Source organism: Pelodiscus sinensis, chromosome 2 (genome assembly GCF_049634645.1).
Source record: "Pelodiscus sinensis isolate JC-2024 chromosome 2, ASM4963464v1, whole genome shotgun sequence".
NCBI lineage: Eukaryota > Metazoa > Chordata > Testudines > Trionychidae > Pelodiscus > Pelodiscus sinensis.
The window spans coordinates 148,827,530-148,844,898 of record NC_134712.1 but is presented as its reverse complement, the minus strand read 5'-3'; the positions used below and the strand labels follow the sequence as shown (position 1 = coordinate 148,844,898).

Genomic DNA, 17,369 nt, shown 5'->3' with positions numbered 1-17,369 from the left:
TAAGATGCTGGTTATTTCAAAATAATAACTCCTGCGTGTCCTGAGGAATAACACGTATTTCAAAATAATTTCCTAGTTTTGGTCTACACTTGGGAATTATTTCAAAATAACCCCCATTATTTCAAAATAATATGCGGAGAGTCCACACTACCAAGCCCATTATTCAAAATAACAGGCTGGTTATTTCAAAATCTGTACTCTTGCTTTCCTTAGGGAATAAGCTTATTTCAAAATCATTATTTCAGAAGTTATTATTTTGAATTTAGTTATTTCAAAATAATTTCCCAGTGTAGACATGCCCTGAGAGAGTTTCTCCTGTTGACATAGCTACTGCCTTTCAGGGAGGTGAATTAACTAAGTCTATAAGAAAAGCTGCCCCATCTGCATGGGAGAGTTATCAACTTAACAGCTAGAGCAGCCCGGCAAGGCAGCATTTTTAAGTGTAGACCTGCCATTAATCTTTCCCCACTAGATGTAATGTCTAAGAGACAAAAATTAAATGGAAAACAATTCAAAAAGTGCTTTTAAGTCAGAGAAAATTGTGGCAGTATAAATGTGTATCAGACATGTCTGTGTAGATTACAGGTACATTAAGTAGGGAGCAACTTAAATTGCCAAAGTGTAAACAAACTTCAACTTTCTAGCTGCACCCTTGTGACCTGTTTCTGCTGATTGTCATTCAAAAGACTTGGTTAAATATGCAGCATATGTTACAAAAAACCATGAGGGACTTCACAGTTGTAAACATGTCATACTTGGATATTACAATGAATTGCAAAGCCCAAAAGCTTATGAAGGATATTTTTCAAAAGTTAAAAAACTTATGACCATATTGATATGGTAGCTTCTTCATAATTACATTCTGACATCTAACTGTATGCTGCAAATACGCAGATGCTGCAGTTTTATATATAGGGCCCTATATGTCATGGTGAACATGAAAATCGTGAAAATGCCACCAAAGTTCCTATTTATGTGATATGGTAACACAATACATTTTATTTAAAGATCATTCATATGTGTTCTACCATTGACCATCATAAAAAGTGGTTATTTTCTAATCTTGTTAATATTTTATAGATTGCCATATATTGCTACACTTGAAACATTTTTGAAACAAATATAAACAAAAGGCCAGATTCAGACTTCAGTCAGACTTGTGTAAATCTAGAGTAACTTCATCCATTGTGATTCTCCAGATTTGTAATTGAAGATTGTAATGTGATCCAGATTAACTATTTTTCCTCTATAGCAGTTCATATTGTTGAATTTTGACTGAACAATAAACAATTGGTAGGACTAAACTGGATTCTTCATTTAGCCAAATTAACATGTTTTTCACCATCTTGTTTTTTCTCACTCATCCCTGGGGTTTTCCAGTGTGTTCTGCATGTTGATCATGTAATGTTAGATACAACTCAGCAAATTCATAGGAGTGCTGATGATTGAGCTCTGAGAAGGCATGGTGGGTTGGTCATCCTTGTGTTTGTCTTACTGCAAACAAATCTATATAGTATCTGGGGACATATAAATACCTTAGTTAGATGCATAGATAGATATTGTGTGCAGTAAATGAGACAGATGAAAAGATGTTTTTCATTTTTTAATCTATTCGTGTATTCATTATGCTGTTTTTTAAAAAGAGTTTTCCTATTTAGGGTTAGCAGATTAAAGTATAAAATTATAAAACAAAAAGAGAAAGAAAATGAAAAGTTTATTTGAATAGCTCATTGCTTTTTAAAAAATTTCAATCTAGGCTGGCCATGTCTGTGGAGATGACATAGATATAATTGATGGACGTCCCACTGGATCTGTGAGAATATCATTTGGCTATATGTCTACTTTTGAAGATGCACAAACCTTTCTAAAGTTCATCATAGCAACCAGACTATCTGAATCAGACATCAAGTTTCCCTCCCAATCCACCTCACAAGAGACCACTTCACAGTCTCTAGGGCCTTCTATACCGAATGACCACACTGCTAATAACTGTGCAAATAAGTTCTCTCTGAAAACTATCATCTCAGACATGGAACATTGGAATAATTCTTTCACAACACTGAAGACATCTGAGATTAGGACGGCTGTTTTATCGGAGAGTACTATACCAGTATACAGAAGTGGAAGCAAGCCAATCACTGTCACCAACATTTACCTCTACCCAATCAAATCCTGCTCTGCATTTGAGGTACATATTTTAATTAATATGAAAGATTCATTTCAGCAATCCCTCATTTTTTCCCGTAGCTTCTGTATTAGGTATAAAATAACAACAGGAGAATATTAATCTTATCATATATATAGTAGCCCAATGTCTGTGACTCTGTAATGCTGAAATGCTGGCTGTTCCCTCTGGGCGGCGCTGTTGCCTGAGTCACACCCTTCGCCTCCCACTGTAGCACTCGGCTGACTTCTGCACCGCTCAGACGGGCCACCGTGGGGGAACCCAAACGGCTGCTTGCTCTGCTTGCTCCCCTGCGGTGGCCTGGCTGAGCGGCTCAGAAGTCAGCTGAGTGCCACGGCAGGCGGCAAAGGGGGGCGGGGTGGTGACATGCGGCATGACAGCAGCTTCAGGCCCTGCCCCTGGCCATGAACGTCACTGCCTCGCCCCCCTTCACCTCTCGCCATGGCACTCGGCTGACTTCTGCGCCGCTCAGCCAGGCCACCGCGTGGGAACAAGTGGTGCAAGCGACTGTTTGGGCTCCATGGTCCCCCGAGTGAGAGGCAGGAGGGGGAGGAGAAGAGACAGAGAGAGACAGAGAGGGAGGCAGGAGGCGGAGGAGAGCAGGGTGGGGGAGGAGGCAGGAGGAGGAGGAGAGAGATAGAGAGATGGAGCGAGAGACCAGAGGCTCAGGAGAGAAGACTGACGTGGAGGAGAGACCAGAAAATCCCATCTTGGCTAGTTTTGAAGAGTGGTGCTCACTTTCTCAGAATTATACTGTACATTTCCTGAACTCTTGGATATTTAATTATTGAGGGAAGTTCAATTAGGTTAAAGTTATGAAATGCAAATTTCTTCTGTTGTCCTAACCTTCCCCCTCCCCAAAATCTGCATTGATACATATTAGAATGAATAGTTTGGATTCCCCAAAACTTGAATAAATTATAATCAGATAATTAGCATGCTTATACTAACTGACACGTGATGCACTGCAAGCATTGATGGGTGTTCAGCAATTGAGAAATAACTTGATTAACATGTTATAATTGAGAGGAGGCTGATTTCCATTACAAAGAAATGTTATCATTAAAAATACATTTGCAACAGAAATATGACATTTAAGTATTGCGGCCCTATTTGAAAGTTCACTCTTTGAAGATTTTAATTGCTTTTTTGCCAAGTTAATAATATGGTCACCTTAGCTGTGACTTTAAAAAAAAATAATGCATGATGAAATAGGTGTATGCGCTGCACATTGACCTAGACTCTGACTTTGCTTCGCACTGTGCTGTGGAGTAATTTAATGAATGTCAATAATGGTATAACTTTTCTTATGAAAACTTACCAATGTGGGTCACTATCTCACATCTGAGTGAAAATTGAGGTCAAACTTGGTGAAAAATCACCTGTGTTTAAAATCTAGCTTCTCAAATGATACCATAATCATAATTTTTAAAATATGAGGGAGCTTAAAGCAAAATATAATGAAGTATGACCATGCAAGTCAATTTTTATATAACCATATAAAATGTCTTGGTTTTTCATATGATGAACACTGGCCTTAATTCAGAGGCATAGCCTGGGAAAATATAAAAACAAACTTTAATTAGCTGTCTACAAAAGCCAAGAATACCCTGCATTTTATAAAAGAATGTTTTAACTTTAGTTCAACTGCTGCAGTTTTTAATTTGTACTATAAAAGCTCACTCCTGACAAAATCTTTTGCTGTTGCAAAAGACATCTATACACCATGTAGGCACGCATAGGGTTAAATCATAGTTTCAAGCCATGAACTGCTGTCAGGAGATTTGTGCCACAGTACGTCTCTGGTAAAGGATTTGGATGCTGTATATCCAGGCAAAGGCATGATTCGAGTCCTACCAATTTCACAGCAATGCAAAATCTATCATGGACCATGAAATCTGGTCGTTAGGTTTCTCAAATTGGCCAGCATTAATTGGTCAATTCCTGCTATGTGTCAGAGCAAAACTGGGGCCTGAGGAGAAATTTATAGAAAGAGAGTAAAGGGGCCTGACAAATCAGTTCAGGAAGGGTGTTTTATGCCTAAGGAATAGTGTGAAAGCAGGTCTGAAGGAGAAGGTCAAGTGTTGGAGAAGACATCCTGGTTTGACTGCAAAAACTAGGTGTTCACTTTTGGTTTTGTTAATTTTAAGTTGATGAGACAGCCAGGAGATGTTAGAGAAGCAGGAAGAGATGAGGGACTGGAAGAAGGTAAGCATGTCAGGAAGGATTCTTTTCTTTTGTTATCTTCCTTATTCCCACTTAGCTTCCTTCAGAGTTCTCTCTCCAAAGCTCTTCAAAGACAAAACTATACTTGTCACTCACCACTTGATATTTAGGGCTGCCCACTGAAAAAAACACTCAATCAAATTTTCTGCTTGGAAAAGCAGTAAAAGTGACAACTCCCAGCTCACCATTTTTAAAGAGCTAAAGGCTAATTGTCCTGATTTTATTACTAGTACAGTTGAAGGTAAAAATTAAAAGCTATTGTTTATGTTGGCATGATCATTTTCAAACCAGATGAGATTTATTTGGCTGTCAATATTTCATGGAAATCAATTAACTCACTTCTAAATACAGCCACTGCTTGTGTTTGGCCTCCTATCAGTGTCTAGGATTAGGATTGCAAGATGGAGCAGATAGCATGGAAATGGAGGTAATTGCAGAATCAGTCACACTCCCAGTGACTGTAAGGATATGTCTTCACAGCAGTTAGGCATCTGTCACTGGCCACTACAAGCTAACTCAGGCTAAGGGACTGTTTATTTAATTGTGGTTTAGGTGTCTGTGCTCAGATTGTTACCATCTTGCCTTGTGATGTCCTGGAGCCTGGGCTGCAACTTGAGCCCAAATGTCTGTATCTCAATTAAACAGCCACTTAACCTAAGCTTTGTGAGCCTGAAGTCTGCTGGTATGGCCAGTCATGGGTGTGTCACTACTGCAATTTCAGCCTTCATTATTTTGAAGGGTGAAAAGCCCAGACTCATTGGTGTTTGATGTGAAACATTCTAGAATTACCTTCCCCAAAAGGAAGGGAGATGGGGAATGAAATACTGAAAATTAAATATGGCCTTTCAGGCTGTCACTGAAATTCAGTAATTCTGCACCTGACTCTGGTCAGAAGAGTCAACAAATACACAGATTTCGCCAGTTTCCTGATTTAGAAATCCTAGTAGAAAGGACTGTTTCAGTTTATGTTTCTGGTCCTCACAAACTCATAACTTTCTGAAACATTTGTCCTTTTGATTGAAATTTTCTGTGCTTCTGCTGTACTGGTTAGAAGATTTTGTTTCTTGAAATTTTTCAGTTCAATTCCAGTTTTTAAAAGTAAAATCCTTTTGGTCATTTTTTAGTTATCAGGGATTACAAAAGCTGTTTTAACACTTACAATATGGATTTCATTTTTTGATGGTGGTAGAACATTTTCTAAACTGTTAAGTACCTAAATATAATACAGGCAGTCCCCGGGTTACGTACAAGATAGGGACTGTAGGTTTGTTCTTAAGTTGAATCTGTATGTAAGTCGGAACTGGCGTCCAGATTCAGACACTGCTGAAACTGACCGCCAGTTCTGACTTACATACAGAATCAACTTAAGAACCCCAGGCGTCCCCAAGTCAGCTGCTGCTGAAACTGATCAGCAGCTGATTCCAGGAAGCCCGGGGCAGAGCAACTCTGCCTGGGGCTTCCTGTAGTCAGCGCTGGTCAGTTTCAGCAGAAGCTGACTTGGGGACGCCTGGGGCAGAGCAGCAGGGGTGCTGCTGGGTTGCTCCAGTAGCGCCACTCCTGGGTGCTACTGGACCAACCTAGCAGCACCCCATCTGCTCTGCCCCAGGGTCCTGATTCAGCCGCTGCTGAAACTGACCAGCAGCGGCTGAATCAGGACCTGGGGCAGAGCAGCTGGGGTGCTGCCGGGTTGGTCCAGTAGTGCCCAGAGCGGGCACTGCAGGACCAATCGGCAGCGCCCCAGCTGCTCTGCCCCAGAGTCCAAAACAAAAGCCTGGTCTGCTGGGGGGGGGGGGAGCACACTAGCTGCGCCCCCCCCCCCCTCCCCAGCAGACCAGGGACACGGGGAGCAGAGCCTCTGAGTCTTTGCTCTGGCAAAGCCTCAGAGGGAGGGACCCCGCCGCGGCTGCGGCTTCAATCTGGGTGCCTGTGGTCTGCTGGGGACCACAGGCACCCAGATTGAAGCGGCAGCCGCGGCGGTTCCCCGCGCCTCTGAGGCTTTGCTCTGGCAAAGCCTCAGAAGCGCGGGAACCCGCCCGGTGCCCCTGGTCTGCTGGAGACGGTCTCCAGCAGACCAGGGGCACCGGAGCAGCTTACGAACGGGGCTTTCTCGCCCCGACTTCCGGGGCGAGAAAGCCCCGTTCGTAAGTGCGGATCCGACATAAGTCGGATCCGCGTAAGTCGGGGACTGCCTGTACTGCAATGAGTGCTTTCTTACCTTTTGTCTGCATGCAGGAGATCAGGTTTGTTATTTCAAGCATGAGATGCAAAGTCTGCATTGTAAGATTGAAATTGTGCAGTTAGTAAATAGATCAGAATGAGAAGTACACGTTTTGTTAGATTTCAAAAAAGAAAGAAACAAAAGAATATTTAGAAATGCCAGACTGAGCATGTACAGAACAAAATTCTATTAAATTGTTTGTACTTAGGCTAAAACTTCCATTGAATTCACTAGGTGCAATACTGGGCCATCAAAAGATACATTTGCTGAATATATGTATTACTTGGCCTCTTTTCAATGTCTAGGAGTAGAGCTGTAAGATGGAGCAAGTATAGCAAATTCAAAATCACTATTTCAGCTCTTCTCTAATGACAAGTCTGCTAATTCTAAGAGGGGTAGCTGTGTTAGTAACCCACTAACTAAAGTCTCAAAGGGGTAGCCGTGTTAGTCTGTAACTTAAAAAACAATGAATGGTCCCGCAGCACCTTCGAGCCAAAAAAAAAAAAGTAGTATCATGAGTTTTTGTAGGCACAATCACTTCTTCAGATCAAACTTCACTCCTCCTGTGTCTAGCTGCCCTAGCACATAAGTCATTTGATGCCAAGTGAAAACGTGGGTGCAGGGGATGAAAATTAGATTGGGGATCTGTAACTAACAGGGGGATAGTTAGTCCCTGTTCCATACCTTACAAAATGCCTTTGACAAGGAGTATTATCTGCTGCTCAGTCCAGCTCCGTACATGTGTTGCTAAATGCACAGAAAGTGGAGGACCCAGATGCACTAGGAGATTTAATGCATTTTGGGATGATGGAAAGCTCTACTTCCATTTCCTTTGGGGTTGGGGTGGGGGTTAGGAAAGAGGGGGTGAGAAACCATGTAGGCCTCACAGAAGAAATTTTCTCCCCCACCGTCTTTCAAGATACACAAGACTGTTTAAAGTATTCATTTTTAAACTTGAACATTTCATGTCCATTAATGTAGTAGTATTACATAATGCACCATGCTTAATGAAAAAGGTTAAGACTTTAAACTTTAATAGGTTTATTATTCTTACCAAAGATTATAAACTATAAACTTGACGTGGTCTTACACAAGATTATATAAATAGCTCTTCATTTAAAATACAACACAGACTTTTAGTTATTAATGGACAACAACATAACATAAGAACATAAGAATGGCCATACTGGGTCAAACCAAACGTCCATCTAGCCCAGTAGCCTGCCTGCCGACAGTGGCCAGCACCAGGTGCCCCAGATGGGGTGGACCGAAGACAATGATCAAGTGATTTGTCTCCTGCCAGCCTCTGACAAACAAAGGCCAGGAACACCATTTCTATCCTGGCTAGAAGCCTTTTATGGACCTGACCTCCATGAAATTATCTAGCTTCTCTTTAAATTCTATTATAGTCCTAGCCTTCACAGCCTCCTCTGGCAAGGAGTTCCACAGGCTATGCGCTGTGTGAAGAAGAGCATTCACTTATTAGTTTTAAACCTGCTACCTATTAACTTCATTTGGTGTCCTCTAGTTCTTATATTATGGGAACTAATAAATAACTTTTCTGTATTCACCCTCTCTACACCACTCATGATTTTATATACCTCTATCATATCCCCCCTCAGTCTCCTCTTAACTAAACTGAAAAGTTCCAGTCGCTTTATCCTCTCTTCATATGGGACCTGTTCCAAACCCCTAATAATTTTAGTCGCCCTTTTCTGAACCCTTTCTAAGGCCAAAATATCTTTTTTGAGGTGAGGAGACCACATCTGTGCACAGTATTCAAGATGTGGGTATACCATAGTTTTATACAGGGGCAGTAAGATATTCTATTATTTTCTATCCCTTTCTTAATAATTCCTAACATCCTATTTGCCTTTTTGACCACCACTGCACACTATGTGGAAGTTTTCAGAGAACTATCCACGATAACTCCAAGATCTCTTTCCTGATTTGTTGTAGCCAAATTAGCCCCATCATACTGTACGTATAGTTGGGGGTATTTTTTCCAACGTGCATTACTTTACACTTATCCACATTAAATTTCATTTGCCATTTTGTTGCCCAATCACTCAGTTTGGTGAGATCTTTTTGAAGTTCTTCAAAGTCTGCTTCTGTCTTGACTATCCTAAACAGTTTAGTATTATCCACAAACTTTTCTACCTCACTGTTTACCCTTTTCTACAGATCATTTATGAATAAGTTGAACAGGATTGGTCCCAAGACTAACCCTTGGGGGACATCATTAGTTACCCCTCTCCATTCTGAAAATGTACCATTTATTCCTACCCTTTCTTTCCTGTTTTTTAACCAGTTCTCAGTCCATGAAAGGACCTTCCCTCTTATCCCATGACAATGTAATTTACACAAGATCCTTTGGTGAAAGACCTTGTCAAAGGCTTTCTGAAAATCTAAGTATACTATATCTACTAGATCCCCCTTGTCTGCATGTTTGTTAACCCCTTCAAAGAACTCTAATAGATTAGTAAGACATGATTTCCCTTTACAGAAACCATGTTGACTTTTGTCCAACAAATTATGTTCTTCAACGTGCCTGACAATTTTATTCTTTACTATTGTTTCGACTAATTTGCCTAGTACTGAAGTTAGACTTAACGGTCTGTAATTGCCAGGATCAGCTCTAGAGCCCTTTTAAAATATTGGTGTCACGTTAGCTACCTTCCAGTCATTAGGTACGGAAGCCGATTTAAAGGATAGGTTACAAACCACAGATAATAGTTCAGCAATTTCCCATTTGAGTTCTTTTAGAACCCTTGGATGAATGCCATCCGATCCCGGTGATTTGTTTTCTATTTGTTCTAAAACCTCCTCTAATGACACTTCAATCCAGGACAGCTCCTCAGATTCATCACCCACAAAGGACGGTGCAGATTTAGGAATCTCCCTAACGTCCTCAGCCGTGAAGACTGAAGCAAAGAAATCATTTAGTTTCTATGCAATGGCTTTATCGTCCTTGATTGCTCCTTTTATATCTCGATCGTCTAGGGGACCCACTGTTTTTTTAGCAGGCTTCCTGCTTCTAACGTACTTAAAAAAAATGTTGCTATTTCTTTTTGAGTTTTTGGCTTAGCTGTTCCTCAAAATCTTTTTTAGCTTTTCTTATTACATTATTACACTTGATTTGACAGTGTTTATGTTCCTTTCTATTTATCTCACTAGGATTGGACTTCCACTTCTTAAAAGATACCTTTTTGTCCCTCACTGCTTCTTTTACACTGTGGTTAAGCCACGGTGACTCTTTTAGGTCTCTTGCTATGTTTTTTAATTTGGGGTATACATTTAAGTTGTGCCTCTAAGTTTCCATGCAGCTTGCAGGGATTTGGCTCTAATCACTGTTCCTTTCAATTTCTGTTTAACTAACCTCCTCATTTTTGTGTAATTCCCCTTTTTGAAATTAAATGCCAGAGTGCTGGACTACTGAGGTGTTCTTCCCACCACAGGAATGTTAAATGTTATTATATTATGGTCACTATTCCCAAGCGGTCCTGTAATGGTTATCTCCTGGACCTGATCCTGTGTTCCACTAAGGACTAAATCAAGAATTGCCTCTCCCCTTGTGGGTTCCTGTACCAGCTGCTCCAAGAAGCAGTCATTTAAGCCATTGAGAAATTTTATCTCTGCTTCTCTTCCTGAGGTGACATGTATCCAGTCAATATGGGGGTAATTAAAATCCCCCATTATTATAGAGTTCTTTATTTTGGTAGCCTCTCTAATCTCCCTCAGCATTTCAATGTCAGTATCGCTGTCCTGGTCAGGTGGTCGGTAATATATCCCTACTGCTAATTTCTTATTATTGGAGCATGGAATTACTATCCATCGCGATTCTATTGAACATGTTGATTCACTTAATATTTTTATTTCATTTGATTCTACATTATCTTTCACATACAGTGCCACTCCACCATCCACCCGGCCTACTCTATCCTTTCGATATATTTTATATCCCAGTATGATTGTGTCCCACAGATTTTCCTCATTCCACCAGGTTTTAGTGATGCCTATTATGTCAATCTCTTCATTTAATACGAGGTACTCTAGTTCACCCATCTTATTAGTCAGACTCCTAGCATTTGTGTAGAAGCAGTTTAAAAATTTGCCACTGCTTATTTGTCTGCCCTTCCCTGATGCATTGGATTCCTTTATATGTGGTTGTTTGTCTGCTCTGGCCCATGGTTTTTCCTCTCCCCTCCTCTCTTTCTGACTACAGCTTAGAGAATCTCTATCAATGGATTCTCCTCTAAGAGAAGTCTCCATCTGATTTATGTGCTTCTCTGCACCAATTGGCTTTCCCCCATCTCTTAGTTTAAAAGCTGCTCTACAGCCTTTTTAATGTTTAGTGCCAGCAGTCTGGTTCCACCCTGGTTTAGGTGGAGCCCATCCTTCCTGTTTAGGCTCCCCCTCTCCCAAAAGTGTCCCTAGTTCCTAATAGATCTAAACACCTCTTGCCTACACCATCGTCTCATCCACGCATTGAAACTCTGAAGCTTCAGCCTGCCTACTTGGCCCTACACGTGGAACTGGAAGCATTTCCAAAAATGCCACAATAGAGGTCCTGGATTTCAGTCTCTTTCTTAGCAATCTAAATTTGGCCTCCAGGACATCTCTCCTACCCTTCCCTACGTCATTGGTACCTACATGTACCACGACCACCGGCTCCTCCCCAGCACTACACATAAGTCTATCTAGATGCCTCGAGAGATCCGCAACCTTCACACCAGGCAGGCAAGTGACCATATGGTTCTCCTGGTCATCACAAACCCAACTATCTATGTTTCTAATGATCAAATCACCCACTACTAACACCTGCCTCTTCCTAACAACTGGTGTTCCCTCCCCCTCAGAGGTATCCTCAGAGCGAGAGGATACTGCAACATCCTTTGGAATGAGGGTCCCAACTATGGGATGGTTTCCCTCTGCTCCCATTGAATGCTCTGTTCCCTTGAGACTTTCATCCTCCTTAAGAGCACTGGGGCTCTCAGACTGGAGATGGGACAGTACTACAGTGTCCCGGAAAGTCTCATCAACATAGCTCTCTACCTCCCTTAGCTCCTCCAGTTCAGCCACCCTGGCCTCCAAAGCTCGAACTCAGTCTCTGAGGGTCAGGAGCTCCTTGCAACAGGTGCACACATACCCCACCCACCCACAGGGCAGGTAATCATACATGTTATACTTGACACAATAAACAGGATAGCCCCCACTCTGCTGCTGGGCTTCTGTCTCCATTTTTCTTATGAATATGTTTAATTATAAACTGGGCTTCTTATTAAATGTCTGGAATATAGATTATTATAAAAGTTATGTTTAAAGAAGGTTAGAAGAAACTAGTGCCCTCTAACCTTCCCCTCTGAACTCCCTCTCAAAACTCCCTGTTTGCTGCTCCTGTTCGCAAGCACACATATTGGTGTTATAAACACAAACTTTTGTGATTATTGGTGTTATAAACACAAAATTTTATTACATTTGTATAATTTAAAACCTGTTCAATCAGTTCCCTTAATATGGTCTGAAAATATATTAAAAGTTAAACCCACTCTATTGTCTGTTTACTACTGCCACAAAAAAATGAAGGTGCACAAGATGAAAATTGAATCTGGAACTAACTGTTAAAATCCCAGCCAGACAGTGAAGATTTACAAAATCTGGGTGACTGGGAAAAAAATATGGCCAATAAAATTCTGTGTTGAAGAATGCAAAGTAATGCACATTGAAAAACATAATCCCAAATATACATGCAAAATATGGGGTCTAACTTCAAGAGAAAGATCTTGGTGTCATTTGAGATAGTTCTCTGAAAACATCCACTCAATGTGCAGCAGTAGTCAGAAAAGCAAACAGAATGTTGGGAATCATTAAGAAAGGGATAGATAATAAGACAGAAAATATCAAATTGCCTGAGTATAAATCTGTGGTATGCTCACATATTGAACAATGCATACAGATGTGATCGCTCCATCTCAATATTGCCATTGAAAAAAGTTCAGAGAAGAGCAACAAAAATAGTTAGAAGGTATGGAATGGTTGCTATATGCGGAGAAAATAATAAGATTAGAAATTTTTAGCTTGGAAAAGAGATGACTATGGGGGGTGGTAAGATCATGATTGGAGTGGAGAAAGTAAATAAGGAAGAGTTATTTACTTCTTCCATAACAGAAGAACACGGGGACACCACATGAAATGAATAGGCAACAAGTTTAAAACAAACAAAAGGAACTTTTTTTTCCACACAACCCACAGTGAACCTGTGGAACTCCTTGCCAGTGGATGCTTTGAAGGCCAAGACTATAAAAGGGTTAAAAGAAGAGCTAGATAAGTTAATGGAGGTCCATCAATGGCTATTAGTCAGGATAGGTAGTGATGGTATCCTTAATCTTTTTCTGCCAGAAGCTGAGACTGTATGACAGGAGATGGAACACTTGATGATTACCTGTTCTGTTCATTCCATCTGGGACACCTGATATTAGCCACTGTCGGAAGACAGGATACTGGGCTAGATGGACATTTGGTCTGACCCAACATGGCAGTTCTTATGCTCTAGAAGGATAAAAACACAGGCTTCTGATGGAAAATCTTAACTGTTACATCACTAAGCACTGTACTCTGATTACTTTTCTCACTAAATTTTGTTTGATTTGCACAGTAGAATACTTTTTAATTAAAAGTGTAGGTAGCTTAATCCATGGACCATTAACCTGAACTGACTTTATTATGCAGTGGTCTGGCTCATGATTGGTGGAGAAGATTAGTGAGTGTAGGAAATGGAAAGAATTTGATCTTTGTGCTGGTCTCCTGCCCTTTTTGCAATGACAGTAAAGCTCTGATCCTCCTGAGTTTCGGGCCAACATACATAGATGAATGGAGGCATTTCATATTCATTTGAGCATATCTCCAGACATCACATGGTGAAAATTAGCTATACCATTTCCTATGTTCTGCCCAAGAGGTGGAAGTATTAAATATTGACATAAGTGGCTAGAATGGATGCATTACTGGGCACATTTGGGTGTTAGCCAAGCAATAATGGCAAATATCATGGGGAAGAGGGAGAAGTGGGTTGTAGGTATGCTCTCTGAGGTGCCCCATCTCAAAGTTGGAGCATGGAGGTTCCTGTCATCATTCTGAACCTACAACAAACAAAGTAAATTGCAGCTGTGGAAATGCTAATGATGTTCTATCTGAAACATAATCTTTTTTTAATCTATTTAAAATACCCTGACATCATCAGTCACTTGAGGCTGAATTTTACCTTCCAGTAGATGCACAATAAGAAATGTATGCATGTATCTGAGAGCAATATTTGGTCTAAGGTATTACTTGTAGAGGTATCTTGCCAGTTAGCTTGCTAATAATCATTGTACTACTCAGGTGCCAGTACAGGGAGCATCTCAACTAACATACATTAAAATACATAAAAGCTTAGTGATAATTAACTCTTTAAATATTTTACTGAAAACTGGAGGCAATATATTTAAAAGTCCAGCTTTCTATTGGAATAGTGATCTTTAATATTTTACCATTCTGAAGGGTAAAGAGGTTGTTAATATCACCTAAAGGCAATACTAACATTGTTCTCTTTGGATTTAAAAATTACCCATCTGTACAGCATCAGTAGCAGATGTTCTTTTTGCTGGAAAAATGTGTATAAAATTGAAGACAGTATGGTGGAATAGGGTAATGGACATAAAAATATTACAGAATCATGCAAGGACAAATAGCAGGATAAAATGCATCCATTTGGTGTAAGTAGAACTGTGCAAATTACTGCATTCTCAATTAATCTGAATACCTCAGACTGAGATTTTACTTTAATTTTGTAAAGTAATTCCAGTTTCACATTAAAACCCAGGGTTTTCTATGAATAAAAAATCTTAAATATTTTAAAATTTTGAATTTCAATTTTTTTTCTTTAAAACCCCCCATTTTTACATTCAGAGGCTTTAAAAAATATGTCCTGTGTTTGGAAGTGAAAAGTGAAGCTGTGAGAACCCTATAACAGCCAATGGAAAGGAGAACATTTTCCACTAAATTTCACAAATAATATTCACTATCTTCTCACTGCCTGATTTGTTGATTATGGTGACTAAAAATATGGTGATGTGTAACAAACAAGAGTAATAAAGCTCAGTTTAGATCTGGCACCTTGTTGCAGAGATCTTTATTTTTTATTTGATAATTAAAGCTGTTAACAAGGCTGACACTGATGTATACATGAGTTTTCCTTTTTTGTGTGTGTGTGTGCAGTTCCTTTCACTGCCGCTAAAGATCTGTATTAAATAATTAATGTAGAGTGTTCTTTCCCATTGTTTGTTTTTTCCTTTTGCTATGTCAGGTTTCGGAGTGGCCTGTAGGAAACCAAGGATTGCTCTATGACCGAAACTGGATGGTTGTGAATCAGAATGGAGTTTGCATCAGTCAGAAGCAGGAACCTAGACTGTGTCTTGTACACCCCTTAATTGACCTGGAGCAAAAAATTATGGTCATCAAAGCAGAAGGTTAGTAATCAGCATCCTTTATTCTCACTTATTAGTACTGAATCATAAAAAAGAGAAGTATGGAATGTCATGAATTTCTAACGTATGAGGGACAAACCTTAACCTTCCAAGTATGGACACAGAAGTTTCAGGAAGCAGTAGAAAGGATAGATCCGGGTTATGCATGGGGGAGGGAGAGCTCTACAGTGTATCCCTATGTGCAAGTTAACCCTATGGAGTTAGTGCAAGGGCAGGGATGGACCAAGTTAACCCTATGGAGTTAGTGCAAGGGCAGGGATGGACAAAGCTGGTGAAATTCACAATTAAAGCAAGTCCACTGGCCATTCTGCTTGTGCACATCATGGAGACAGTTACACCAGCCTCAAGTGACCCTGAAGCACAACTGGCCACTCCACAGTCTGACCACAATCTCGTCAGCATGCAGCTGGGTTACTTGGGCTGTGCAATGGGGACAGGATTTACTGCTTGCTGTGTAGATCGCGAGTGGGGTTTGGTAACACTGAGGTGATGACATGACATTTTTACCTGATTACAGTATCCTTTCAAATAAAGAAAAACATTTAATTCTGGCTACTTTGCTGAGTACACAATCAATGAATGCACAAAAGCATCGTATTTGAAGAGTGCTGGGGTTCTGGAAAATTCTCTCCTAAAAGAGGGGATATATTGTTTCTGTCACAGACAAAACTATTAACATTGAACTAAACAGCAGGCATGTAGTTTTCAGAGTTCATTATTAATACCTTGTTTGCATATAGCTGAACAGTGTTTACCTTCTCCCTGGGGTCTAACATTTGCTCAGACTGTGTGTCTATTAATAATGTATGTGCTCATATTTGAGCAGCTAGACCTAAACAAGTTAGCTCCTTTAAGTTTGTCTCCCATTGTCATAATTCAGGGATTTTTTTCTCTTTCCTCACAGAAATGCAACAAGGGATTCCTCCCTCGGGATGCTGGTTTAACCTTCAGAGCCCTTTGTTAGTACACTTCATCCCCTCTCAGTTTAATACCATGAGCAAAGCTTATTATCTTGCTACTCGCTTGTTGGCTGTGTCTACACCAGCATTTATTTTGGTAAAAATTAGGTGTGGAAAAAAACAAAACCTGAGCAATGGAAGTTTTGCCGGCATAAACATGCCTATGCACAGCACTACACTGGTGGGAGACATTCTCCCACTGACATAGCTACCACTGCTCATTGAGCTGGCTTCATTATGTTGACAAGTTAGCTCGCTCGCATTGCCATGATGTGGCTACTTGAGCGCTATTTACAGAGTCACAGTTGTGCTGGTACAGCTGTGCTACTCTTAAGCTTGTACATGGAGATGGAGCCTTTCAGATAATGGAGACGGGTTGCAGTGGCTTCAGTAGGCTGATGACACACTTCTCTGTGTCTTTCTTAGCTAACTCAGAAAGTCCTGGCAGAGGCTTTAACCCAGTGTGTGCCTGAGTTTGGGGGCACTGTTAATGACTAATTGGTTCAGGCTTAATCTGGATAAGAACAATCTTATATTGATGCATTGGGGGAAGTAACCACAAAATAAAACGAGGGTGTGTATATGTCCCTTTGAAGGGTCATTTGCACTGTCACTTTCCAATCCATTTGTTATTACATGGTCAGGAAACAGCAATGGCCACAATGGCCTTTTTCTTAAACAAAAAATCTCTGTGTAAGCCCGAAAGCTCCTCTCTCTCACCAACAGAAGTTGGTCCAGTAAAAGATACAATCTCACCCATCTTGTTTATCACTACCTTTGTCATTGTAAGATTAGATTACTGCAGTTATCAAGAAACTAGAGCTGTTCGACAGCCAGTGGAATATGATACTCCATCAATTGCATTGATCCTTCACTGAAAAGAGCTGAAGGTATTGGTTTAGACTTAAGAAGTCCTGAGTGGTTTACGGCCCTCCCAAGGGGAGCGGTGGGAAGCAGCGGCCAGCATGTTCCTTGGCTGCGCTGCTTCCTCAGCTCCCGTCCTCTTCATCCCCTGCCCATCCATGGAGGATACGATGAAGGGGCTCTCATGGCCCAAGGCAGCTCCTGCCTCAGCACTCTGCCGTTGGCCAGGCACAGAGCCCAGCGGGAGGGGAAAAAAAAGAAAAGGAAAAGTAAGGATCTGGCCCACCACGAGACTGGAGGGAAGGAAGAGGGCTGTAGTGTCAATGGCAGCGCAGCTGACAACGGGATGACTGATGGTGCCTCCTGGGTTATCAAGATCCCAGCTGAGGGCG

At 40.8% G+C, this 17,369-nt stretch overlaps 1 protein-coding gene across 1 annotated transcript in view; it reads left to right on the top strand.

Moving 5' to 3' along the window:
* The window catches only part of MOCOS (molybdenum cofactor sulfurase), a 346,276-nt gene that overhangs the window by 276,000 nt on the left and 52,907 nt on the right, over positions 1 to 17,369 (top strand). Inside the window, exons 8-9 of the mRNA XM_075921610.1 lie at positions 1,757 to 2,188; positions 14,974 to 15,136. Of these exons, the coding sequence (XP_075777725.1) occupies positions 1,757 to 2,188; positions 14,974 to 15,136 (595 nt within the window). The remainder of the gene's footprint in view (positions 1 to 1,756; positions 2,189 to 14,973; positions 15,137 to 17,369) is intronic.